The 26,127-nt window shown below is 49.2% G+C and overlaps 1 protein-coding gene across 1 annotated transcript; it reads right to left on the reverse strand.

The window, feature by feature from the left end:
- Positions 1 to 8,546: 8,546 nt before the first annotated feature.
- On the reverse strand, positions 8,547 to 25,876 carry MAPK8IP2 (mitogen-activated protein kinase 8 interacting protein 2). The gene is made up of 12 exons (XM_072596397.1): positions 25,704 to 25,876; positions 22,055 to 22,160; positions 20,245 to 20,490; positions 19,917 to 20,007; positions 17,777 to 19,537; positions 17,322 to 17,397; positions 16,796 to 16,968; positions 16,406 to 16,515; positions 15,604 to 15,711; positions 15,129 to 15,199; positions 9,924 to 10,022; positions 8,547 to 9,712 (listed from the first exon to the last, which is right to left on the reverse strand). The coding sequence occupies exons 1-12, from the start codon at positions 25,766 to 25,768 to the stop codon at positions 9,640 to 9,642; spliced, it is 2,979 nt and encodes a 992-aa protein (XP_072452498.1). The 5' UTR covers positions 25,769 to 25,876; the 3' UTR covers positions 8,547 to 9,639.
- Between the last annotated feature and the right edge of the window lie 251 nt (positions 25,877 to 26,127).

Consider the following 26,127-nt stretch of genomic DNA (forward strand, 5'->3'; position numbering starts at 1 on the left):
AATATTTATATCAGCTCTCTTTGTGGTGGCCAAGAACTGGAAATCAAGGGGATGCTCATCAACTGGGGGAATGGCTGAACAAGTTGTGGTATATGAATGTGATGGAATACTATTGTGCTGTAAGAAATGATAACTACAAAGACTTCAGAGAGGCCTGGAAAGACCTATATGAACTGATGCTGAGTGAAAGGAGCAGAACCAGGAGAAGTTTGTACACAGCAATAACCACAGTGTGTGAGGTATTTTTCTGGTAGACTTAGCCCTTCACAGAAATGCAAGGACCTAAAAAACTTCCAATGGACTCGAGGGAAAATGTCTTCCACATTCAGAGAAAGAACTATGGAACTGGATTGCATTATGAATCAGACCATTTTCTCTTGTGTTATGTTTTGTTTTCATGGTTTCTCCCATTCATTTTAATTCTTCTATGCAACATGACTAAGGTGAAAATGTATTTAATAAGAATGTATGTGTAGAACCTATATAAGATTGCACACCATCTCAGGGAGGGAGGGGGCAGGAAGGGGAAAGGAAAGGGAGAGGGAAGGAGGGAGGGAGAAAGGAGGGAAGGGGGATGTTGGGGGAAGGAGTGGAACTTTGGGGGAGGGAGGGGGAAAAATCTAAGATTTATGGAAGTGATTGTAGAAAACTGAAAACAAATTAATTATTTTTTTAAAAAGCCCCGATCCCATTATCCTTTTCAGCTTTGTGTCATATAGAGATCTTGTTATCTCTGTCATCTATATCATAGAACAGCACACGGGTATGGGACTCCTCTAGAGTTCCTTCCAGAATGCCATCTATTAAACATAACTCTTTTGTTCTGCTCCCTCAACTAGGTCAACATACAGCTCACTGTGCTCTCATCCAGCCCACTCTCTTCCATATGGTCCACAGGGATACTGTAAAACTTTCAGTCACCAAAATCCAGACACAGTTTTGTGTCTCTATGCCATTTCCTTTCTCTACTTCTCCAATAACCCTGTCCAAAAAGGAAGTGACTTTAGTTGGGTACATAAGACTTGTTCTTTATAAAATCATACTAACTCTTCTTAGAGATCACTGTTTCTCTTTCTAAGTGTAAACCAACCATACCTTTAAAAATGCCTTCCAGAATTTTGCAAGAATCACAGAAATTCACAAGCCTCTAGTTTGCTGTGTCCAATTTATGGTTCTGAAGACCAAGGTGACCTTTGCCACTTTCCAGGTCCCAGGTCAGTGATGGGCGTTCAGCAATTGCACCTATGAATTCTTTATGTATGCTGGGATGGTTGGTGCTCACCCAAGCCTATATAAGTTAACAGCACCCTAAATGCACTCTTGCCATTTTCTCACTTATCTTCATGGAACCTTGGAACTAGAAGGGATATGTAGTCCATATGTAGTAGAGATATGTAGCCCAACTGTACCTACAGCATCACTAACTCATCTTCATTCAGCCTCTGCTCACTACATCCCCAAGAATACCATTCCACCTTAGTTCAGTTCTAATTGACAGGAAGTCTTTCCCAACATTGAGCCAAAACCTGTTGTCATTCAATCATTTTTTCAGTTTCATGACCCCATTTGGGGTTTTCTTGGCAAAGATACTGAAGTGGTTTGCCATTTCCTTCTCCAGATCATTTTATAGTTGAGGCAAACAGAGTTGAGTGACTTGCCCAATGTCACAGAGTGGTTAAGGGTTTGAGGCTGAATTTGAACTCAGGAAGATGACTTCCTAACTTCAGGTTGGGCGCTCTGTGTGCTATGGCGCCACCTAGCTGCCAGAGTCAAAACCTATCTCTGCAACTTTTATTTTTGAGTATTGCCCACTGGGGCCAAGCAGAGCAAATCTGATTCTTCTTCAACATGACATCCCTTAAAATACTTGAAAACAATACCCAGCCCTCCTCTTCCCCACCCCATCTTCTCTTCTCCAGGCTTGACATTCCCAGTTCCTTCAGCTAATCATCATATGGTCTGGTCTCCAATTCTCTCATTTATCTTGGGTTTTCATTTCACATTAAACACTTTCATTTCATTTTTCTACTCTGAGAATTGTTCTTATTAAAGAAAAGAAGCTTTCTGGCTTTGGGTATTTCCACATCCTCTCAGTTATATTCTCATCATCCCATGCACCCCAAGGAGGGTTCTTAGTCCTTGTTCTTTCCCTTTATCCAACATAGTTTTAACACACACCCCCACCCCGTTTTAAATTGTCCTTAGTTTTTCCCCCAAGCTTCAGCTCCTGCTGGGCTTTAGCCTTTCTGATACTATTCTTATAGGACTGTGCCACTTTTAGTTTTGTCCTCAGGTGTGTGCCCTGGCTTCTATTTTTTAAATAAACTTGAATGTATCCTTTGAAATCTGAGCTCCCCATGCAGTACTGCAGGTCTCTTCAGATGCCTCCTCTTCTGCTTCATCAGAATTTTCTCCCGAGAGTTTCCTTGGAGTTTTAGGCTTCTCTTTTCTCTGAACTTTTAGAAATATGCTTTCCTAAAGTTTCAGGTAGATGCCTGACGGTGACCTCACCTGCCTCCTCTGCCAGGAGCCCTAAGATTAATGGAACGTTGAAACAGCTTGTACCTACTTCAGGTGATTGCTAAACTTTCTGTGTGAGCAATGACATCTCAAAAAATGGAGATCTATTCCCCAATTAATAGTCAAAGTAAATAAACAGGTAGTTTTCAGAAGAAGAAATAAAAGCTATCTATGAAAAAAATGTTCTGAATCACTATTGATTAGAGAAACTCAAAGTAAAACATCTCTGAGCTACTATGTCATACCTATCAGATTGACTAACATGACAGAAAAGGAAAATCATAAATCCTGGAGGGAATAGGGACACATAGATACCATAATGCACTGTTGGAGTTGTAAACTGATCCAAACATTCTGGAGAATATGTTTTTATATTTCTATTATATTACATTATTTATATTATATTGTATAGATGTATAATATATGTATATGTATAATAATATATACATACTGTATATGTATATATGTGTTATATGTATAATACAGATATATAATATTTGTGTTATATATAATGTATAATATATTATATATGTATATAATATATGTGTATATATGTATATAGCCCAATGGGCTATAAAACTGTGCATACTCTTTAACTCAAAAATCTGTATCCCAAAGAGATTAAAGGAAAAGGAAAAGGACTTACATGTAAAAAAGCAGTTATAATAGGTCTTTTTTTGGTAGCAAAGAATTGGAAATTGAGGAGATGGATGATTGATGGGGAATGGTTGAACAAATTGACATATTGATGTGTTGGAATACTTTTGTGCTCTAAGAAATGATGAGAGAGTGGTTTCAAAAAGAAACATAGCAAGACCTATATGAACTGATTCAGAGTGAAGTGAGCAGAACCAGGTCATTGCACACCATCACAGCAGAATTGTAAGGAAGATCAACCGTGAAACTTAGCCGCTGATCAACACAATGTTCTAAGACAATTCCAAACAACTCATGATGAACACATGCTATGCCCCTTCAGAGAGAGAGAACAGATTAACTTTGAGTGCAAATTAAAAGTATATTTTTTCTTCATTTTTTTGCTTTTATGTCATGGATAATATGGAAATATACTTTGCATGATATCACAGGCATAATTGATATATAATATAATAATATAATGTATATAATATAATATTATATATATATATATATAACGCCTAGGATGTCTGTAACAATTTCTTAAAGTAAGACAACAATGAAGTTTGCCATATCAATTGATTTTTACTTTAACTTGATCACTTAGGGGCCATTGTAGGGTTATGGATTGACCCAATTTCAATATTGTTGTGTTTTAGGGAATAGGGAGGCTGGAGCAGAGGGGAAGAGATGGGAAACCTCTGTGACAGTGTGTGTGTGTGTGTGTGTGTGTGTGTGTGTAGCAGTCAGAACACACAACATTTATCTGTTAAGTTTTATATAAGCTGGCTTATTTGGGTCTGTCACTGTCTTTTCTCTAAAGCCTTTCTCCTCTTATCAACTTTTCTGTTTGTTGATATACCTCATTTTATCGTTCTTCACAAATATTGTGGTTTTTACAAAATGAAGGTTTGTGGCAACCCTCCATCCAGCAAGTCTAGTGGCGCCATTTTCCAAACAGCATGTGCCCACATCGTGTCTCTGTCACAATTCTTATATATACATATAAGATATAATATACATATAGTCTCAGTGGATGGGGGAAGGGCTGGAGGGATGGAGAGAATTTGAAACTCAAAATACTTTTTAAAGAATATTAAAATTAATTAATTGATTAAAAAAGAAAGATGATAGCTGCTACCAATTGCCCTGATGATGGATATCTGCCATCCTCCCACTCCAAGCCTGCCTATAGGCAATAAGCAAGAAGTTAACCTTCTGCTCTATTGCTAAGGAAGCCATCTGACTAAAAGTCCTGCAAACTCTCCCCAGCATCTAATCCTAGCAAATATTTCTCTATTCATCCTGCCACCTGTTCTCTTAACCCTTACCTTGATCCAGTAATCTTCTCTCTCTCTCTGTCTGTCTCTCTCTGTCTCTGTCTCTGTCTCTTTGTCTCTGTGTATGTGTGTGTGTCTGTCTGTCTCTCTCATCTTCTATGGACTCAATTCCTTTCTGCTCACAAACATTAGTTCCCCACATTCTGTAGAAACTTTCCCTTGCCCCTGCTCCTTTGTCCAGTTAGTTACTTTCATTTATTGTGAAACTTCTGACAAAAGCTGTCTACACTTACTGCCTTCATGTCCTCACCAACCTTTGTCTCCTCTGGCCCGTGCAACTAGGCTTCCACTCACTTCAGCCTAATGAAGCTGCTCAGTCATCCTGGACCACTCTGATCTGGCTGCTCTCTCCTTCCTTCTGACTGCCCAGACCTTGGGATGTTCACCAAGCAGCTCAAATACAGTGCGTCCCGTCTGTCACTGTCTTTTCTCCAAAGTCCTTCTCCTCTTACCAACTTTTCTATTGTTGATATACCTCATTTTACCGTTCTTCACAGATGCTATGGTTTTCACAAAGTCCAGCACTTCTAGTGGCCCCATTTCCCAGCAGCATGTGCCCACATCGTGTCTCTGTCACAATTCTGGTAACTCTTGCCGTATTTAAAACCTTTTCATTATTATCATATCTCACGTAGTGATCTACGATCAGCGATCGTTGATGTTACTACTGTAATTGTTTTAGAGTTACTTGAACCACACCCAAATGAGCTGGCTGCTATAAAATTTAATAGATAAATGTTGTGTGTTCTGAGTGCTACACACACACACACACACACTGTCACAGAGGTTTCCCATCTCTTCCCCTCTGCTCCAGCCTCCCTATTTCCTAAGGCACAACAATATTGAAATTAGGTCATTACAAAACCCTACAATGGCCCCTAAGTGATCAAGTGAAAGTAAAAGTCCATTGATGGGGCAAGCTTCATTGTTGTCTTACTTTAAGAAATAGTTGCAGCCATCCCGGGCATTAGCAGTTACCACCCTCATAAGTCAGCAGCCATTGACATCCAGGCAAGACCTCCACCAGCAACAAGATTACCACTCATTGACGGCTCAGATCATGGTTAGCTTTTTTTTTTTTTTTTTTAGCAATAAAGGATTTTTAATGTACATTTTAAAACATTAAGTTTTGGGTTTTTGTGAATCAAATGGGTTAAATGACTTGACCAGGGACAAACAGCTAGTAAGTGTCAGATATCTGAGACCTGATTTGAACTCAGATCCTCCAGACTTCATGGCTGGTGCTTTATCCCCTGCGCCACCTACCTGCCCCTTGACACATTTTAATGTGTGTGTGTGTATACATATATATGTATATATACATATATATAACAATATTATTGCACACTTACTAGACTACAGTAAAGTGCAAACATAACTTTTATATGTACTGAGCAAGCAAGAATTTCACATGACTGACTTTATTGAAGCATTCACTTTATTGCAGTAGTCTGGAACCCAACCCACAATATCTCCAAGGTGTGCCTGTACCATGGAGAGCACCACCATCCTCCCAGCCACCTAGGGTCACAACCTCAGCATCTTCCTGTACCTATCCATCTCAATCACCCCACCTAGTCAATCTCTTGCCAAAATGTGTTGATTCTACCTCCACAAAACTTCTCAGAGCCAACCCCTTCTCTCCATCCTGATTACCACCAGCCTGTTGTAGGCCCTCATCACCTCTAGACTATTACCATAGCCTTCTCATTGGTCTCTACCACAGGTGTCCCTACTTCAATCCATCCTCCCTTTATGATTTTCCTGAAGTGAAGTTTTGACCATGTCACTCCCCTCCCTTCCCTACTCCTTCCCCAGGCTCCCTCTTACCTCCAGGATCAAATACAAAGTCCCCTCATTGGCATTTAAGGCTCTGGTCCCTTCCTACCTTTCCAGTTTTCTCACACTTTACTTCCCCTCTCACACTCAAAGACTCAGCAATATTGGCTTCCTTTCTGTTCCCAAGCCTCCATCCCCCATCTTTGTTCTGTTGCATTAGCTGTCCCTCTGTGTTTGGAATATTTCCCTTCTTCTACCTCAGGACATCCCTGGCTTCCTTCAAGACTCAGCTGGAATGCAGTCTTCTCCAGATGACCTCTCCCAGTCCCTCCACCTACAGGACCCTCCCCTTGTGGGTGGGTTACATTCCTTCCATTCAGTAGTGTGTAATATGTATCTATGTAACTAGTTACTTATATGTTGCATCTTCTGATAGAATCTCCTGGAAGCCAAGAACTGTTTGTGGTTTCTTTGTATCCCTAGCCTGGCACATGGTAAAAACGTAATAAACACTTCTTGACTGACCAATCAGGACACTTACCCCATCCCTCTTGCCATTTTTCTGTCATATACATGGCAGCTAGGTGATGCAGTGGATAGAGCACCAGTGCAGGAGTCAGGAGGACCTGAGTTCAAATCTCACCTCAGACACTTGACACTCACTAGCTATGTGACCTTGGGCAAGTCACTTAACCCCAATTGCCTTATCTTGAGTCACCTCCAGTCATCCTGATAAATATCTACTCACTGGATTCAGATAGCTCTAGAGGAGAAGTGAGGCTGGTGACCTGCACAGCCCTCCCTCCCTCAAAACAAAGTCAAATGCAAGTCATGCCATTATTTCTCTGACGGCATGGTCTTCTTTGGTAACGAAGGACGAACACACACACATATACATGTGTGTATATACATGTGTGTACATGCACACACACATGTGTATTGCATGCTTAGTGTGTGTGCATATGTACTGTGTATATGTGGGCATGTACACAAACATGCATGAACGCACACATATACATACCCTGGAAAGCAGATAATAGAAGTATTGCTATTACCACTTAGTGGAAAAGGAAGTTCAGGATCAGAAGGGGAAAGTGGTCCTATGTATGTGGTCCCAGATCAAGGTCACCAGGTCTTCTGATTGTAAGTTCAGGGGACTTTGAACTACCTCCAGGCTCCCTCAGCCCATCTTTACTGGCTCCCCCTTACCTTCTTCAAGAAACTTTAGTATGGATGGATTCCCCCCACCCCCACCACATGCACACTCTCCTCCCCTGCTGTCCCCTTCTCTTTGCTCCCCTAACCTCCTCTCCACTCCCCTCCTCTCCTCTCTTCTCCTCTGCTCTCCTCTCCTCTAACTTCCTTTCCCCTCCCCTTTCCCTTCCTTCCTCTTCCTCTCCTCTCCTCCCCTTTTTCCTCCCCTGCTCTCCCATCCTCTCTTCTCCTCTCCTTTCTTCTCCTCTTCCCTCTCATCCTCTGCTCTCCTTTCCTCTCATGCCCAACTACAGCCTCTCTGCAGTTCATTCTCAGAGCTACATCCCTAGCCCCCTCTCAGCCAGAAGTTTACCTTGCCATTTGCATACTTGAGATGACCCACAGCCTCCTCAGCCTCCTCAGATCTCAAACCAAACTTGTTCTCATTCCTCCTGGACAGATTTCTCCTCCTGCCTTCCCATCTCTGCCTGAAGCATCTCCCCATTTGTTCTAAGTAGCTCTTCTAGCCCCTGCACCCAACTGCTCTTTCTGGATTTGCATCCAGTCTTGTCCCTTTTAAGTAAACTCTGACATGCTCCTGGGGTCCCAAGAGCACACAGAGGGGAAAAGGGAAAGAGGGGATAGAGACCAGATTTAGGGACAGAGGTAGGAGAGCAGGGCTGTGGCAAATCTCTGGACCCTCAGAGCCACCTGGAGGACTCAAGGAGAATGACCTGGAGGATTATGGGCCAGCTCCTGACCCAGTTCTGAGAAGAAGCCCAACTCCCACCCTGCCCACCCATCCAGTGAGGCCTCAGGTTCTGTGAGGTTTTAGTCCTCATGGGCTCTCCTTGGAGTTTCAGAGGCTCTTTCTCTTGTGAGGAGTGAAGGGTTAAATTATATTCTTCCCATTGCCATAAAGGGGGGGGGGGGTGTCAAGACTCCGCAGTTTGGGAGGTAGACCTAGAAGTAACAGGGGTCCTAGGGAGCTACAGCAGCCACCAGAGCCCCCTGAGTGCTATCACCCCATGGCCCTGCACTCCCCGTCCTGGAGCAGTGTCTCAGAAATAGGCAGGATCACACCAAGCAGATAGTTTATTGAGGGCCCCTTGGGCCAGGCCTGGATATACAGCATGAGGGAAAGGGGGCGGATACACTCGCACTAGACAGCTGTGAGCGGGCCAGTGGTGGCAAAGCAACAGTGTGGTCAGGCACAGCAGGACCAGGGAGATGCTGAGAGACCCCCTCCCCTAGACTCTGGAGGGGGCACCCTTTTGTGTGCCCTGGACTCAGGAAGGAGCAGGGGAGGCTCTCCCTGTGTCTCCCAGGCCCTCATAGGGGCAGAGAACACCTGCATGTCTCCTGGGCTCATTGAGGGGCAAAGAATCCCTCCACCTCCCTCCTGAACTCCCTGGGGGTGGAACAGGGAATATCCTTTCTGTATCTCCTGGGTTCTAGAGGAAGCAAGAATCCCCTCTATGTCTCCTGGGCTCTGTGGGAGCATAGAACCACTTCTGTAGTTCTTGGTCTTGGAAGGGGCTGAGACACCCACTCCTGTAGGGTGTGCCCTGAGCCTGGCCAAGCTGGGCAGAGCAGGATGGGGAAGACAGCTAGCTGATCCCTCTAGATTCTCTATAAAAATTAAAACTCCTTTAGAAATAAATGGGGAGGGGAGTTGAGGAGGAATTCCTTTGGGGATAGAGTCATCTCAGACAGAAGAGCGTCCTCCCAGAGACCCCAGTGGAGAGGCAGAGGCAGACATAAGGAGAGACAGAGATAAAGAGAGACACAGAGCAAAAGAGAAATGTGCCAGGAGAATAGACAGGGAGAAAAAAGACACACACACATAGAGAGAGACATACAGAAAGAGACACAGAAAGAGGGAGGGACTCAGAGAGGCACAAACAGAGAAAGGGGAGAGACAGACACAGAGAGGGCTAGCCAAAGATAGGGAGGGACATGGGAAGGGGAGGTCTCAAGTGATTCCTGGATCTGCTCAGGGCCCCCATTCCCTCAGGGAGAAGGCCAGTGTCTCCCCCTTAATGTGCCCTGGGTGGGGAGGGGAAAGGGATAAGGGCCTGAGTTCCCAGTGCAGCCTCAGAGATCTCTAAGCACAAAAGGTCACTCCTTCCTCCTGTCTCCCCAGGGGAGGAGAGGGACCCAGGCAGGGCTACTCCAGGTAAATGTCTTCTGTGGGGCACGCATACTCCAGGTGTTCTTGGTAATATTCCAGGAAGGCTCGACTGGGAGAAGAGCAGATAGGACAAGAAAAGGGTGAGACAGAGTGGAGGTGGGAGTCCAGTGATAGAAACAGGCAAGGTTGTCTCCTGGGACATACTCTTCCCCAAGCTCAAACCAACTTGCTTCCAACTCTCCACTCCCACCCCAATTCTTTCACCTCTTCACTCCAGTTCTTGGGTGTCCCAGCCCCTCCTCCATGTACCCCTTACTCACCCCACACTCTGGGCAACAGGCCGCATTGACTCTTGGGAGACAAACACATGGCAAGCAAAGCGGCTGAGAACTGGGTGTTTGGTAATGAAACCAAAATAGCTGTGGAGGAAAGGTCAATGAGGGGAAGGTGGGAGAGAGGAAGTGGATGGGGCACTTCTGTGATGCCCTTTCTCCCCTTCCCTTCCAGTCCAGTCACTGGGGCTTCCCAGGAGAACACTCCTGTGATGAATGCCCCAGTCTTCATTCCCATGACCCCTAGGGGGTTGTCATCCTCCAGACACGTCAATATCCACCTTGCTAACTGTCCTCATATTCTATTCTCTGTTGCTCAGAGTCATTCAGTCTTGGGATCTTTGTCTCTACCTCAAGGCTTGGGGAGGTGGGGGAGGAGGGGAAATGTCACATTAAGAACTTCAGCATCATTCACAATGGCTCATCCTGAACACTGAAATTCCTCTCTGACCACAATATCATGTCCTTCTATTTCTCCTTATCCCTTACTCCTAGAATACATTTCTCTACCTTCATCATTCATTGTCTTTGGGACTTCAGTTTTCCCCTATTGTTCCATCTTATTAATCCTGGTCTAGTTTCACTTCCCTCCCTCTGTAGCTGGACCCCATGACTGATGATTCCAATAATGCCCTCTTCTCTACATTTGAATCCCTTGACCCCTTGACTTTATGTCATGATAACCCTCAACACTACATAACTTCCCTGCTACCTCTCTCCACTCCACTTCCATTCCAGAAATTGGGGGTGAAAATCATGAAACTATGGTATCTGACTTCAGTTAGACCCTCACTGACTAACAGCAAACCTTTCACTCATCTCTGAATGACTGTTAAATTCCCTAGATAGCTACTCCAAACACTCCTCTTTCCCCAACTTCCTAACGCTTTCTCCCCTTATTTTCAGAGATTTTATCTCCTTTAATGGGGAAATTAGAATCTATCTAATATGAACTACTTTGACTGGTCTGTTCCTCTTAGCCTCTAAATATCCTCCCTTGGTCTTCTTTCAAACCCTCCAGCCTCAGGGAAAGATACAGCCTTTCTTCATTCTAATTCTCCCATGACCATTTTCGAACAGACAGTGAGAGATAGACTGATAGATGGAGATAGAAACAGAGAAGGGAGGGAGAGGAGAGACAGAGAGAAAGAGGAGGAGAGAGGGAGAGAGAAGCAGAGAGAGAGAAATACAGAGAGAGGAGGAGAGATGGAAAGAGGGGAGGGGGGAGAGAGTGAGAAAAGGGGAGAAGAGAGAGAGAGGGGGGAGGGACAGAGAGGAAGAAAGAGAATGAGAGAGAATAAGAGAGACAGAGAGAAGAGGAGAGGGGGAGAGAGAGAGACAGAGAGAGAATGAGAAAGAGAGAATGAGACAGAGAGAGAAGGAAAGGGGACAGAGACAGAAAGAGAGAGAGAGGAGGAGAGAGGGAAAGAGGGGGGAGAGAGTGAATGAGAAAGAGAAAATAAGAGAGACAGAGAGAAAAGGAGGGAGAATGAGAGAGAGGAGGAGAGAGAAAGAGGGAGGGAGAGAGAGAGAGAGAGAGAGAGAGAGATGCTCAGGTCTCTCCATTCTTTAAAAATAAAACTTTCCCTTGAGAGCCCACCACACCCTCTAGGAGAGCCTGAGATACCTATTTTCTTCTCTTTCTCTGGTTTCACTGTCCAACTCCTAAAAAGAGTATGACTTTGTACTTATTTATTCACCATTCATTGACTCCTCAAAGTCAACCTGGCTGTGGTCCCCTCACCATTCTACTGAAACAGTTCTCTCCAAGTCAATGAATGGCTTCTTTCTGTCTTCTTTCTGTCCTCAGCCTTGCCCTCTCTGTGGAATGCAGCCATCGACCACCTTCTCTTCCTTTGGTTTTCATGATGGGGCACCCTGATCTTAATGCTGACTTTCTCACTCTCTCGTTCCTCCTTCTCTTTACATGGGGCCATTCTGCAAGGCTTGGTATTTGGGCCTCTTCTTTTCTCCTCTTATCATCTCTCCGTTGACCACTTTATCCACTCCTATGGTCACAATTAGCACTTCTATACAGATGATTTCCCAGTCTATATAGCCACCTACAGCCTCTCCCCAGAGCTCCAGTCCTATATTTCCAGCTCCACCTGAATGTCTCATTGACACTTCAAACTCATGTCCAAAACAACATTCACTATCTTCCCCCACGTCCTCTAAGTCCACTGTAGACACAATTGTTTTCCCTCATCTCATAACCCTAGGACTATCTTTCCCTCCTTTCTTTTCTTCATCCTACAAAGAAGTCAAGTCCAGACATTCCAGCCTGTTTTCCATTCATCCCCTCCTCCTGGAATTCCCAGAATCACAGAATTTCAGAATTGGAAATGATCTCAGAGGTTTCTAGTGCACTCTGATTCAAGTCATCCTTGACAAGTGATCACTCAGTTTTTGCTGGGATATCACCCATAACAGGGAACTTCCTGCCTCCTGAGGTTACCTAGTCTTGAAACAGCTGTTAGAAAAGCCACTAGTCTTACCTTGTCCTGCCTACCCAGAATTCCAGAATCTCAGACAGAGTTAGAAGTCCTCAGAACCTACCTACCTGAACAGGAATCCTCACTATCTCATCACCAGTATGGGGCCCTCATCTAATACCCAAGACTCCCTCCTCCCCAGTCACTCTAAACTCCTCCTTCATCCCCAGCTACTCTAAACTCCTGCTCTCTAACTTCAGCCAGTCTGCCCTCAGATGATATTTTCTCATGCTCTCCTTGAATGGAGAGACTTCAGTTAGATACTAATCCAGAATTCAGAACCAAAGAACTGGTCTCAGAGTATGGGATATTAGAGGGACTTATGGGATAATAGAGGGAAGTCTTTAGTGGAGTACCCTCAGGGATATAACCTTGGCTCTATGCTATTTTAAATGTTTAACCAATGACTTGGTGGTGGTGAAGTTGTAGTGTGCTTTCCAGAATTCATATTATACAAAGCTTAGAAAGATGGCCAAATATATCAGATGACAATGAGGTTCCAAAAAGGTTCTGACAGACTAGAACAAAGGACTAAATATAATATGATGAAAACAAATAGGATAAATGTCGAGTTTTGCTCTTGGGTTCTAAAAAATCAGTTGTACAAATATCACATGGAGGAATTGTGACTGGATAACAGTTCATCTGGAAAAACTGGGGGAGGGGTTGCTGAACATTCAAAATGAATCAGCAGTGATGCACAAGTAGCCTCAAACCCTAATGCAACATTCACCTGAATTAAGAGAGAAGTATAGAATGATCATGGAGGTGATCATCCTGTTGTATTCCTCCCTACTCAAATCGAATACAGAAAACTGTGTTATGCCAAGAGTGTCCCCTTTAGGGAAGCCACTGATAAACTGAAGCATGTCCAGGGGAGGGTGACCAGGATTCTGAGGAAAGTAGAGAACTTGCCACACGAGAATCATGAAGGAAATAGTGACACTTAGTTTGAAGAGAAGACTTGGAGAGAGGGATGAGAACTGTCCTCAGGTATGGGAATTATGGTCATGTAATATTAGAATTCTTCTGCACAGACCCAGAGGGCAGAACCCAAAGGAAAGGATGGCAGCTGCAGACAGATAGATTTTAGCTCAACACAGGGGCCAACCTCCTCAAAATTAGAGCAGTCCAGATCTGGATAATAGGGGGTCCTCAACCCCACCCCTGGATTCTCCCTTCCCATATGTTGCAGTATCTCCCTCTCCACTGGCTCCTTCCCCTCTATCTTCTAACATGCTCAGTTCTTAATCCAAACCTAAAATTTAAAAAAACAAAGTAAAATAGCTAGCTGCCCCCTTGTGAGTAACTTCAGTAATAACAGCATTTATATAGCACTTCGAGGTTTGCAAAGCATTGTGGATCTCATTAGATCTTCACAACACTAGGAGGTAGATGCTACTCTTCCCGTTTTACACATATGTGTGTGTATGTAAGGAGGATATCCTAGAAGAGGGGTTCACACTTCCAAAAGCATAAGATGAAACTGATGAGGTAGGAAAGAATGGAATTCATATGAGATTATGGGGAAACTGAGGTTGAAAGAGTGTAAGTGGCTTGCCCAGAGTCCAACTGCAGGCCCAGCATTCTACTGACTCCTCCACCTAGCTGCCCCTCAAGTGTCTCTGGGAAAGCATGAGGACCCAACTCTGACAGGAATGTGCAGCTACTATATTACTTTGTAGCCCTGGCAAAGAATAGGGCTAGAATTTGGGACACAGAGTAGTGCATCCTGCAGGCTGACAGAGGGGAGAGCCATCAGCTTTGGGGAAGAGAAGGGGTACTTAATCATCTGAAATCATCTCCTGCTAGAGGAAACAGGAGAGACCAGGTAGCTCTTAGGCCAGGTGAAGAGCCCTCCACGAGCTGTGGCAGTTCAGAATCTCTGTGGTCACTGTGCCTGTTCCCCTCTCCCCCTCCTTGTTACTTTCCCAAGACTCATCGATACCCAAAGACTCCCATTCTTTACTGTCTCATCAGTTCCTCCTTCTCTCTCCCATTGGGTTTTCAGTGGTCACCACACTCAATGATGTCTTTAAATCCAGACTTCTGCCCAGACTTCTCTGATGCTTTTGGCAGTGTGAACCCCTTTCTTCTAGGGCATCCTCCTTACACACACACACACACGCGCACATACACACACACACACACACTCACACACACACACACACTCACTCATTCCAGCTCTCATCTGTAGCACATAAGGGAAACAGCTCCATCACATACTCCATACACCCATGCTCTATACACAGCATATCAGGTCTGTGGGAATCTAAGGGACATTCCTGGAATGTGCACCAAGGTCCACAGTGGGCCTGAGATCCACAAGTATATACGAGGCCCATAAAGGCACCATAGGGTACATGCACATGAGAGTATGTAGAGCTTCATGGGAACACATAAAGACACATGAGGTCATAGCCCTCAACAGAGGATAGACCAAGGATGGGGAACCTGCAGCCTTGAGGCCACATTGTAGCTCTCTAGGTCCTCAAGTGCAGTCCTTTGACTGAGTCCAAACTTCATTTGTTCTGTGGCCACAGTTTCCCCACTCCTGGGACAGACAATCCACAGCAGGACAGAGGAGCCAAGAACACAAGCAGAAGCACACAAGGAGTTAGTGGAGCACACGAGAGCATACATGGGTGATACAGGGTCATATTGGATAAATGGGAAATGGAACACAGGAGGGTCTCACCAGCTGTTTCGGGGGTGGCAGCCACAGAATGAAATGTTCTTCATCTGGAAAAAGTGACTGCAGCGCTCAAACTGAAACAGCAGAGAATTGGAGGCGGGGGGAGGAGAGGGAAGTAAAGTTAGAGGCCTGTTAAGGAAGCCTATAAGCCATCCCTGCCCAATACCACTGGCCTCAAGGTCACCTTCAAATCAGAGGACCATAAAATGTAGCTATGAAAGAAGGTAGAGGTCATCTAGCCCACCCCACTCCCATCCCCTCCCCATACACACCCATTTTACTGCTGAGGTAACTTTGATCTGTAGATTAAGTGACTCAGCCAAGGACAAACAGGGAGCAATGTATTGTTATGGAACTCAGCTCCTTTTGACTTCCCATATCTTGACTGCTCATCCATAGTTTCTCCACGGAATCATGCTGCTTTCTACTCTGGCTTCCCACCTCAAGCACCCAGGGCCACCTCACCTTGAGTCCTCACCTCAGGCCCACCCCCACTCAGACTCAGCTTGACCCCTCGAAGGGAGATCTGGAGGTCACAGGAGGCTGGAGGACGCAGATGGACAGTCAGCTTCCGGGCTGTGGCAATCTGGAGAGGAAGAGCTGGGGGTCACAAGGGCTCAGAGTGTGACAGAGTATGCCTCTTCCCTTAACTTGAATCCTGTTTGTCACTTTCCAGATGTTTATAGGCTCTGAGTTTTGCAAATTTGTAGCAACAGTCTTGGGGAACATACAGTCTGGGAGAGTGATGGGAATCACCATCTGGAAGGGCCAAGAGGGCCTCAGGGCACATCAGACTCCCATCTCTACAAATGAGTTCAAAGCTGGAGGTATTCCTCAGAAAGAAAACAGGAACTGAGCAGTGGGTAAAGGAGGGCTCCAAACCCAGGAAAGATGGTGCCTGGAAAGGATGGTGCTACTACCCAGCCTCGGCCCTGGGGAGGGGGAAGATCTCTTTCAGCAGGGCTGAGACCTGGCTCTGCAAAAATGGGGCTGAAGGCTATCACTCCTATCTGTACCCCATCACAAATGTGCACTTTCTGGGTTGAGGAGGCTGCATGTTACTTAATCAGACTCCCCTTTTAAACTCCAGCCCCATCTCAGCCAAGGCTTGGAGTGAAGCCAGAACTGGGGCTGCCCTGGGGTGGGAAGGGTCTGCAGCAGATCCTAGGGGAGGTATAGGAGCTGGAGACAAGCAACTGGGCATGATGCAGCCTCTGTCCTATCCATTCCTGGGCTATAAGTGAGTTGCTAGCAGAGTTGCGGAGCTCCTCCGCCCTCACCTTCTGCATAGCTGCACACAGGATCCCATTGCCTTGGTGACAGGGAACCTCCACAGAGCCCAGAAACTGCACGTTAAACCGTTCCACCCAGCACGGGCTCCGCTTTCCCCCTGCAGGATCAGAGTAGGAATGATGGTGAGGCAGGCATTAGGAGATTCTGCTCCTCTCCTTGCCTGCCCCTCCACAACAAGGCCCCTAAGGAAGAAAAGACAGCGAATCCCATGAGGTCTAGAGTCAGAAGTCCTCATGCTCTTAGGGCCTGAACCAATAAATATCAAGGCCCAGAGGAGTAGGGGCAGTGCCAGGGCCTGGGTTGGGACTGAGGGCTGAGGAAGAGATGGGGTCAGTACTAAAGTGAGGACTGGGGGCAGGTCCTGGTTTGAAACCTACCCAGCAGGTCCTTGGTGGGGCCAGGAACAGCATGAGCATAGAAGGCTGGGAAGATGCCCCGCTCTCCTGTCCTCATGTTAAAGCCTCGAAACCAGAAGTCATCCTCCTCAGCCTCCACCAGAACAGGGTCATCCACATCGAGCTCCAGCTCATCTGCATGTCTGGGGATGAACCTGAGGCCAAGGGCAGAGGTCATCCAAGGCTGCAGGGGTCAGTCAATCCAGGGCAAGGGACAGAGGTCATCCAGGGCTGCAGGGGTCAGTCAATCCAGGGTAAGTGTCAGAGGTCACCTAGAGCTGGAGGGGTCAGTCAATCCAGGGCAATGGGTCAGAGGTCACCTAGAGCTGGAGGGGTCAGTCAATCCAGGGCAAGGAATAGTGATCACCCAGGACTACAGGGGTCAGTCAATTCATGGCAAGGGGTAGAAGTCTGGGAGAGGCAGAGTTCACCCTGGGCAGGAGGAGTAAGCAAAGCCAGGTCAAAGGCCATTGATCACCAAAGGTGATGAGAGAGAAGAGCCTGATACCTGAACACAGCTCGATGGGTTTGCTCTCTCTCTTCCCCATTTATCACGCAGGAGAAAAGCCCAAAGGATTCTGTACCTGAGGAAGAAGAGGAGGAGAGATACCGAGGCGGGGGAGGAAGAAAGGGGGAGAGAGAGGCAGAGACAGAGAGATAGGATGGGAGAGGGGCTAAGAGAGAGGAAGGCCACCAAAGGACCGGCCCCCAGAAACTGAGTCTAGTCCTCGCTTCCTCACCCTCAGCGCCACGTTTGGGGGTCCTTTGGAGTAGCCAGATTTTCTAAGGAGTTCATACCAACAGCGCCAAGAGCTTCGGCTTTTCCTCCTCCCCTCCCCATGCGCTAATCTTAGGCGCCGGACTTACTACTGAGCAGTTGGCGCCCGGACTGCTCTCCTTTTGGAGAAGACTTCACCATCCCCGTGCCAGCCCCGGCCTGTCCCCCTTCCCCAGGACACTTACTGGAGGAGCGTGATGTGCTGTTGACGAAGACATTGAGGAATTTCTTGGAGAAGGTGAGGTCGGGGCTGTCGGGGCTGTCTGGGGAGGCCGCGCCGCTGCGGCCCCCTAGTAGCAGGTCGCGGGCCCCTGGAGCCCCAGGCCCGGGCGGGGAAGCCGCGTCCTCACTGCCGCTGTCGCTGCCGCTGTCGCTGGCAGGGCTATCGTGGCTGAGTCCCGAAGCGCAGCGCCGGAGGCTCACCAGCTCCAGCTGCGTGTGTTCGTCCACCACCAGTGTGTACTTGACCGCGTCATATACCAGAGATGCGTCTCGGGCCGCTGCGGAGCCTAGCCCGCGCGGGGCCACCACCCCCGCTGCCTCCTGGTCCTCCTCCTCCTCTCCCTCCTCTTCATCCTCCTCCTCCTCCTCGTCCTCCTCGTCGTCGTCGTCGTCCTCCTCCTCTTCCTCGGAGCAGGCAGCCGAGCAGGCGCGACTGGCGCGGGCGGCCCGGCCTGGCGCGCCCCACACCGGAGTGATGGTGTCCCGCGTGGGATTGCTGAGAAAGAGGAATGGCCCCGGCTGGGCCGGTGAGGGACGCACCGGGGCCGGGGGCCTGCCAGGGGGCTGCAGGGCACCGCCGCCGCCACTGCCGCCTCCGCACAGAGTCTCCATGTCCACCAGCTCCAGCTCAATGCTAGCAGGTGCCCCCGCGGCGCTGAGCTGAGGATCCCGCTCCTCCTCGTCCTCCTCCTCTTCTTCTTCCTCCTCCTCCTCCTCCTCTTCTTCTGTGTCCTCGAAAGCCAGACCGGGTCCAGAGCGGCCCCCACGGCCCCCACCGTCCGGAACACGGCCGAGCTCCGAGGCGGACACCGAAGCGGACGTGGGGGAGATGGTGTCGCTAGGGGAGGGCGGCGCGGGGGGCGCGGCTGCGGGGGCCGAGGCTGGGACTGGGGGCGGGTGTCCGGGCCCAGGGGACAGGCATTGAGCCGGGCAACTGATGGGCGACGAGCCCTCGGAGATGAGGCGGCTCACCAGGTTGCTGAGCAGCCACGGAGAGTCAGCGTCTTCGCTCACGTCGGGCTCCGACTCAGAACCCGACTCGTACTCGCTGTTGGCCTCGTCAGGCCCGGCAGGCGGCCCGGCCCCGGCCCCTCCCGGACCCACAGGCAGATAGGCGGGCCGCCGCAGGCTGCAGGGAGGCTCCGCGGGCAACGCGGGGGGCTCGGGAAGCCTCGGGGAAGGCGCCAGGCCGGCCCCAGGGGGCCCGGGCTTCAGCCCAGGCTCGGCCTCGGGTTCGGGCTCGGGCTCGGGCTCGGAGGCGGGAGACGACGCCTCTTCAATAGAGTTGGTGAGATGGGAGGAGCGTCCGCTGCTGCTGCCGCCGTCGCTGCTCAGGTCGAGCTCGGTCTCGGAGATGGAGGAGATCATGTGGCCCAGACTTCGGCCCCCGGACCCGGGCCCTGCGGCCGCCAGTTCCCCTTCAGCATCTTCGGAGTCCGAGCCAGAGGCCGAGCCCGAGCCCGGCGAGGACAACTCCTGACTGCTCCGAAGGCCCCGGCCCCTGCCCCGGCCCCGACTCCTGCTCCGGCTCCCGCTGGAGTGACTGCGCAAGTCGGCCTCGATGCCGGGGTCGGAGGAGGGCGAGGAGCCGCCGGGAGCAGGCGGGGGTCCCGTGGACGCCTCAGACCCTTCTGGTCGATTTCCTTCGCAGTCGCAGTCACTAGGGGGGCCGCACTGCTCTTCACAGTGCCCATCTGCCGTGCAAACGTGAGGCCCCCGATGTGCTGCAAGGAGGAAGGCGGGGCGGTAAGAGCCCCACCACGTACACACACATACACACATCAGCTCTTTCCACTAGTTTAACAAATCCTCTCCACCCACTGCCCAATCCAACCCCGCCCCCAACCTCCCAGCCCCCTTCATTCACACTTCCACAGCCCCCTTCATTCACAGCTCCCTCAGCCCACTTCATTCACAGCTCCCCAATTCCTTTCATTCACAGCTCCCTCAGTCCACTTTATCCACAGCTCCCTGGGCCCTAGTTCACCTGCCATCCCTCTAAACGGACCCCCAGACTCTGGGCTTCGCACATCTCCCTTAATTTCCCTAGACCCTCTCTCTTTTTCTAGGCCTCATTTACAGTCCTTCCCTCCGCCCTCTCACCATTATGGGGCTCCTCAGGGGGTGAGGGCAGCAGGGTCTCCTGCCAAGTGGCTGGAGGAGGAGAGAAGCCCCCGTTGTTGTTCAAAGAATCCTGGGAGAAGGGAGTCAGGGGGGAGTAGATGTGTTAGAAATAAGGAAAACACCTGGACAACCTCATCGAGGGTGAATTCATCCTCCCTAAAGTGGATCTAGAGCTTCTGTCCCATGGGCAGACCCACTCCCAAATTCCCCTTTTCTTTCCACATAAAGCATGCAAAAAGTGGATGAGGGCTATAGGCCACACTGTGGAGGACAGGGGAAATTGGTTCTGCTCTCAGTCTGGTCTCACCTGGGTCCCAAGTGAGGTAAGGTTCAGGGTGGTGGGACGAGGTTTCTGGGGCTCTTGGGCAGAGGGAGATGGAATGAGGGGTGGTGATGGGGGTGCTTCATGCCTGTGACCCCCTTCTACCTCCCCTTCACCATCTTCCTCCTCCTCCTCCTCCTCATTCTCATCAATCATCTCAAACTCTTGAAAATCATCCTGGAAGGAGCAGATAGGGTGCGGGTGTTCTGAGCGTCCCAGAGAGAGGCTGTCCTGGAGGGAGATAGAAACCCAAAGATGAGGAAAAAAGACACAGAGATGGGCAGGAACAGATCCAAAGGTGGACAGAAACAGAGACTCAGAGGTGGACAGAAACAGGGACCCAGAGATGGACAGAGACAGAGACCCAGAGATGGATAGAGACTGAGAGGTGAGAAGTGATGAAGACCCAGGGAGAATGGACACCCACGTATGGAGGAGAAGACAGATTCTCAGAGATAAAGGGAGATCAAAATCCAGAGACAATGAAGTAATAAACCCTAAATAAAGGCAAGGGCTCTATAGCAGTTGAAACAGAACAATGGGCCTCGAACAATGGATCTCAATCGAGTAATTTGCCCAGTGAAGAGATTAAAGCCCAGGCTCAGACCACTTTGCATTGGCCTGTCCTGTCAGCTCCAGATGTCACATTTTAGGGAGAATTGACAATCTGGGGATTGTGTATCCAGGACTGACCAAGATGAGGAGGGGCATCTAGTTCTTGCCAGATAAGATTCCATTGAAGGGGCTGGAGAAAGGAGGACTCTGGGAGACAGGAGAGATATTATCTTCATGTTTTTGAAGGGACTTCATTTGTAAAAGGGATTAAGTGTCATAGTAAGCCTGAGAGATGGCTTTGGAGCCAGAAGGACTTGGGTATATTTAGGTCCAGAGTCGGACAACTGAGTGTGTATGAGAGTGTGTGTGTGTGTGTGTGTGTGTGTGTGTGTGTGTGTGTGTGTGTGAGAGAGAGAGAGAGAGAGAGAGAGAGAGAGAGAGAGAGAGAGAGAGAGAGAGAGACAGCAAAAGAGAGAGAGAGACAGCAAAAGAGAGAGAGAGAGACAGCAAAAGAGAGAGAGAGAGAGCAAAAGAGAGAGAGAGACCCTGAGGAAGTCCCTTGATTTCTCAGGCCTCTAGTCAGTTCTCTAAGGCTAAGTTGCAGAGGTGCTGAGCCACCCAAGTGTCCTTATATCAGTGAGATAGCCTTTCTCTGGCCCTGCTGGCTCCCAGAGGGTTGAGTCAGGAGCAATGCGAGGGATTTTTAAGGAGTCAAATTTAGACTCCATGTAAAGAAAAACAAGCCAACATTGGGAGCTGTCCCAGAATGGAAAGAACTGCCTAGGAGTGTGGTAGGATCCTGGATCTTCTCAGGGCCCTCATTCCCGAAGCCTGGAGATCTTCTAGTTTGCTAGTTGGTTGCCTGTCTGATTTGTTACACAGGAGCTCTTTGGATAGGAAGGGCATGGATCATGGGCCTTCTGGGAACTCTTTTGTCTCCAGATTCTATTCTGGGGTTGAGCCTGGACAGGGATGACTGGAGATGCAATACCACGACATGAAGTAGCACCCTTAGAGATAAGTCCCAACAGGAGAGTATTCAGCAGAAAGAGTAAAGGTAAGGCCCTGACAGGATTTACATATGAAGGAACTAATAGGGTCCCAAAGGTTACCTAACAACAGACACTGCAGGAGAGCAGAAGAGCAAAAGCCTGCACCCAGCCACTCCCTACTACACCCTATCTGTCCTGCATGGGTTCCATGCATATCCCTACCCCTGCTGGCCCCACCTCTTCCCCACCTTCTCACAAGGGTCCGAATCATAGTTGAGACCAATGCCACAGTCGTCGGTGATCTCCGACAGATCTTCGTCATCAAATTCTTCCAGGCTGATGTCCTGGGGAGGCCTGAGGGGGCAGAGGGATGAGGAATCCGGTAAGGACCACCTTCCCACCCTAGCCCCATCCCTTGATCCTGAATAGAGTCCTCCTGAAGCAGGGGCACTGTTTCAAAGCGAGTAATACTGGAGTGGAGCAGGAACTGCTGAGTTATCCATCTCCTCTGCTTTGCTGAGCTACTGAATGAGAGAGGGGGCAGGTAAAATGAATACCCAGGGCATTGTTCTGCTTCTTAACCTTTCAGTTCCCCTGAGAAGAGGGTTTTTTCCAGAGACTAATGCAGGGGTGGAGCATTATAGGAAGCAGGAAAGTCTGGGTTCAAGTATTGTTTCTAACCTATTCTGGCTATGTGACCCTGGGCAAGTCACTTAAACCCTACAGTGCTCCCAGGTAATGCTCTAAAATGACACTGACTTGTAACAAGTCTTATTATAAAGTTATAGGAAGAGTTGTTTGAAAGTTTGGAGAGAAAGAAGGGAGAGAGGAGAAGAGGAGGGGGGGGAGGGGAAGGGAGGGGAGAGAAAGGGAGGGGCCGGGAGTGGAGGGGAAGCAATAAACAAACTCATAGAGCTTAGGCCCCCTACTTGGGCCAACTAGACCTCCAGACTTCAAAATTCCTTACACTATTCCCAGAAAAAAAATAGCTCTCAGACCCATGGTTCACATTTCCTTTTCTTTCACTATCCCAATGCCAATTCTACCCATAGCCCACTGATTTCAGGATAGTTACTGGGCCCTAGGGCAAGTGTCCAGCTGGAGCCTTGTTTCAGACAAATCCCTGAGAGTTCTCAACAATAATGGAAGGTCATTTCACCACACGCACACACTTCAGTGCCCCAGGAGCACCTGAATGTCTGACCTACAGGCTCTCCTTAGCACCCCTACCAGGCTTCTATAGAGAGCCTACCTCCCTCCCTCTATTCTCCCCATATTAATCAAATGTACTTCATGACATCTGACAAATATTTTTGAGGCCGATTTCATCCATTAGAAATTTGTGTTTGCATAACTTTAGCTGAGTCTGATAATCCCTTTTATTCAATTTGTATTGTCCCCTATTACACTCTCCTCTACCATGGTTCCCATCCATCTTTTCCACCTCTGCCCCCTCTGACTCTGTGGATAGACTAGCTCAGCTTTTGAAAAGCTTGAGGTCATCTCCTGTGGGCTACCTGGCTCCTATTCCAGAGAGGTGGCCTAGTGAATAGAGTGCTGGACCTATATTCAGAAACACCTGATTCTAATCCAGACTCAGACTCTTACAAGCTCTTTTTCCATTTCCCAGTCCCCTAGTGTTGTTGCACCCAAGAGATCTGTCCTGAGTCCCTTTCTCTTCTCTCTCTATCCTCTTGCTCACCCTGCTTTATGATCTCCACTCTTCAGCTGTCACCTCCACACAGAAGACCCCCAAATCTGTATCTTCAGCCCTGCACTCTCTTCTGAGCTCCAGACTCATTCAGTCCACTCCTGCTGGACATTGCCATCTGGATATCCCACAGGGGACTCAGACCCACATGGTCCAAAGCAGACTTTCCCCCCAGTCCTGTTCCTCCTCCCAAAGTTGGCATTACTATTAAGGGAGCCACCATCTTCCTAGGCACCCAGGCTTGGAACCTCATTGTCACCCTTTCTCTCAACCCAATATCTAATCAGCTGTGAAACTATACTGTTTCTGCATCTCTGCATCCAGCCATCCATCCCTTCTTCCCCCTCACACAAGCAGCACCCAAATTCAGACCTTCATCACCTTTCACCTGGATTACTGCAATAACCTCCTAACTGGTGCTCTGTTTACAGTCTCTCTCCTCTCTCCGGTCTCATGTTATCAGATGACATTTTCTTATGTGTATCATCCCCTGCCCTAAATCATTCAATGACCCCCCATATGCCAAGGGAATGCTTTTGTTTTCTGCTTTAAAGTCTTCAGGCTGGCACAACTTTCTAGCCTTACTTTCAATCTCTCTCCAGGCCTACTGAAGGGCTCCCCATGGCCTGTTACATGTCTCCTACTTTCCCATCTCCATGCCTTTACATCTCATCTGCCTGAAATGCCACCCCCTTTTCCATCTGCATTTGGACAATGGCCCAGTTCAAATGCCACCTCCTCCAGGTGGCCTTCTCTGATCCTCTCCCCCAAGGCCCAGTTGGTAACAAGCTTCCCCTGAGCATTCTCAGAGCACTTGGCTTACAGCTCCTTTTCTGAGGCCCTTATTCTTTATGAGCTTATATTCCAGTTGTTTATGTTTTCCAAGGCTAGCAATGAACCCCCTCCACCCCCTACAAGGGCAAAGCCCAGGGCTCATTGGTCTTTGTCTCTCTGCCAGGGTCCTATCACTGCTGCAACTGGCACAAATAAGGGCTTAATCCACGCAATGAATGGTTGGGACCTACTATGTCCTTGACTACTCTGTAGCAGTCCCTTGACTCTCCCCTTCCCCCCCCAACAAAGGCCCTCTCAGGCCCCCCAACTTCCATTAATTCCCCCTCCACCTATCAGACTGGTCTCACACCAATACCAGAACTTTGGCTCCCACAGGGCAAGACAGAGCAGGGTAGAACTGTGCCAGCTCCCATAGGTTTGGAGCCTGCCCAAAGGTCTGGGTTAGGACAGGGTCCCTCTCCTCTCTGGTCCCCATCTTCAGTCCTATTTCACAACCCCGCCCTTGCCCAGGGGAGCTTTGCTGAGCTGGAAAGGGGGGGGGGGTGTCGGCACTGGTGCTGCAGCAGCTGATGGGGAGGAGAGAAGGGGTGGAGCATAATGGAAGGAGCAAGGCCCTGTTTGTCCCCCTCCCCCAGGTATCCTACCCCTCCCCAAGGACTCCATTTCCCTTCCCTAGTATACTCCCCTGGCTCTACCCTCTAACTTCAGCTCTGACCCAGGCCTGATCCCCCATTCTCCCTATCTCCCTTCCCCAAATGCTTCCACAGTCTCCATCTCCTTTTCTTAGGCCCTGGACCCAAGCCTTGCACTCAGTCTCCATTACCCTTTGCTGTCCAGGCCCAGCAGCAGGCTGGGCCTGCAGTGGTAGAAGGATGTCGCAGGTCTGGGACCTAAGGGCAATCTCCCTAGGCCCAGGATGGTGGGCCATAGCTGGCCTCTCATTGCAGCCCGGACTTCGGAGATGAAAGGTCCAGGCCCAAGAAGGAGAGTGCAAGTCTGATAAGAAATGGGGAGCCCCGGAGACTGGAGGAGTTGGGGGAGGGGTAGGAGGCCTGGAACCAGAGAGCTGCTGAACAGTTGGTCAGGGGCTGTGGGACGGAGGGTGGGAGATCAAAGGTGGGGTGGCAGGGGATGGAGAAACCAAAGGATGAGGATGAGGGAGCCAGGAAACGAGGTTGCAAGAGAGTCAGGGGACAGAGAAGGAACGTTGAGAAACCAAAGGATAAGGGACCAGGAGATGGGGGTGAGAGAGGGGCCAGGGAAAGGGGTAAATGAGTAACCGAGGAGGGGGGAGGGTGGTGACCTGGAGGGGACCGGAAAGGACAGGGATGGGAGAGGTCTCGGGAGAGGTTGCGGGAACCAACCGAGGTCGGGTTGCCCCAGGTGCCTACCTGCCTCCCGGCGGTGACAGGGAGTGAAAGGTAGAGAGAGAAAACATCTCCGCCCGATCCGCCATCTTCTCCCGGGGAAAGGCTGCCCGACTGCGGAGATGGGGGGAGGGGTGGACGGCGCCGCCAGCCCCCGCCCCAGCCCCCTCGTTCGCCTCTCGCCCCCCCACTGTCCAGGGAGCCCCACGCACCTCGCGTCCGCCGCCGCCGCCCGCGACACCCAGAGCAGATGCCGCGGCTGCACAGGCGGCAGTGCCGCAGGGGGAGGGGGAGGGAGGGGCAGGATCGAAGGGGGGAGGAGGTGAGATGAGGGGGAGGGGAGCCCTGCCGGGAAGCTGGTTGGTGGATGCGAGACCAAGGGGATCCGGTGCAGACTAGGGATCAGCTGTAGGAGAATCAGGCAGGACAGCGGTGTGGGGGCGAGGAC

Source organism: Notamacropus eugenii, chromosome 3 (assembly GCF_028372415.1).
Source record: "Notamacropus eugenii isolate mMacEug1 chromosome 3, mMacEug1.pri_v2, whole genome shotgun sequence".
In the NCBI taxonomy this organism is placed as follows: domain Eukaryota; kingdom Metazoa; phylum Chordata; class Mammalia; order Diprotodontia; family Macropodidae; genus Notamacropus; species Notamacropus eugenii.

Excerpts from the sequence above, each read along its gene's own strand:
- MAPK8IP2 (XM_072596397.1), bottom strand. The coding sequence starts at position 25,768 with ATGGCGGATCGGGCGGAGATGTTTTCTCTCTCTACCTTTCACTCCCTG. Across the intron at positions 22,161-25,703 it reads CTGTCACCGCCGGGAGGCAG|GCCTCCCCAGGACATCAGCC; the intron begins GTAGGCACCTGG and ends CTGCCCCCTCAG. Across the intron at positions 15,200-15,603 it reads TGAGTGGGGGTGGGCCTGAG|TTTGAGCGCTGCAGTCACTT; the intron begins GTGAGGACTCAA and ends CTGCTGTTTCAG.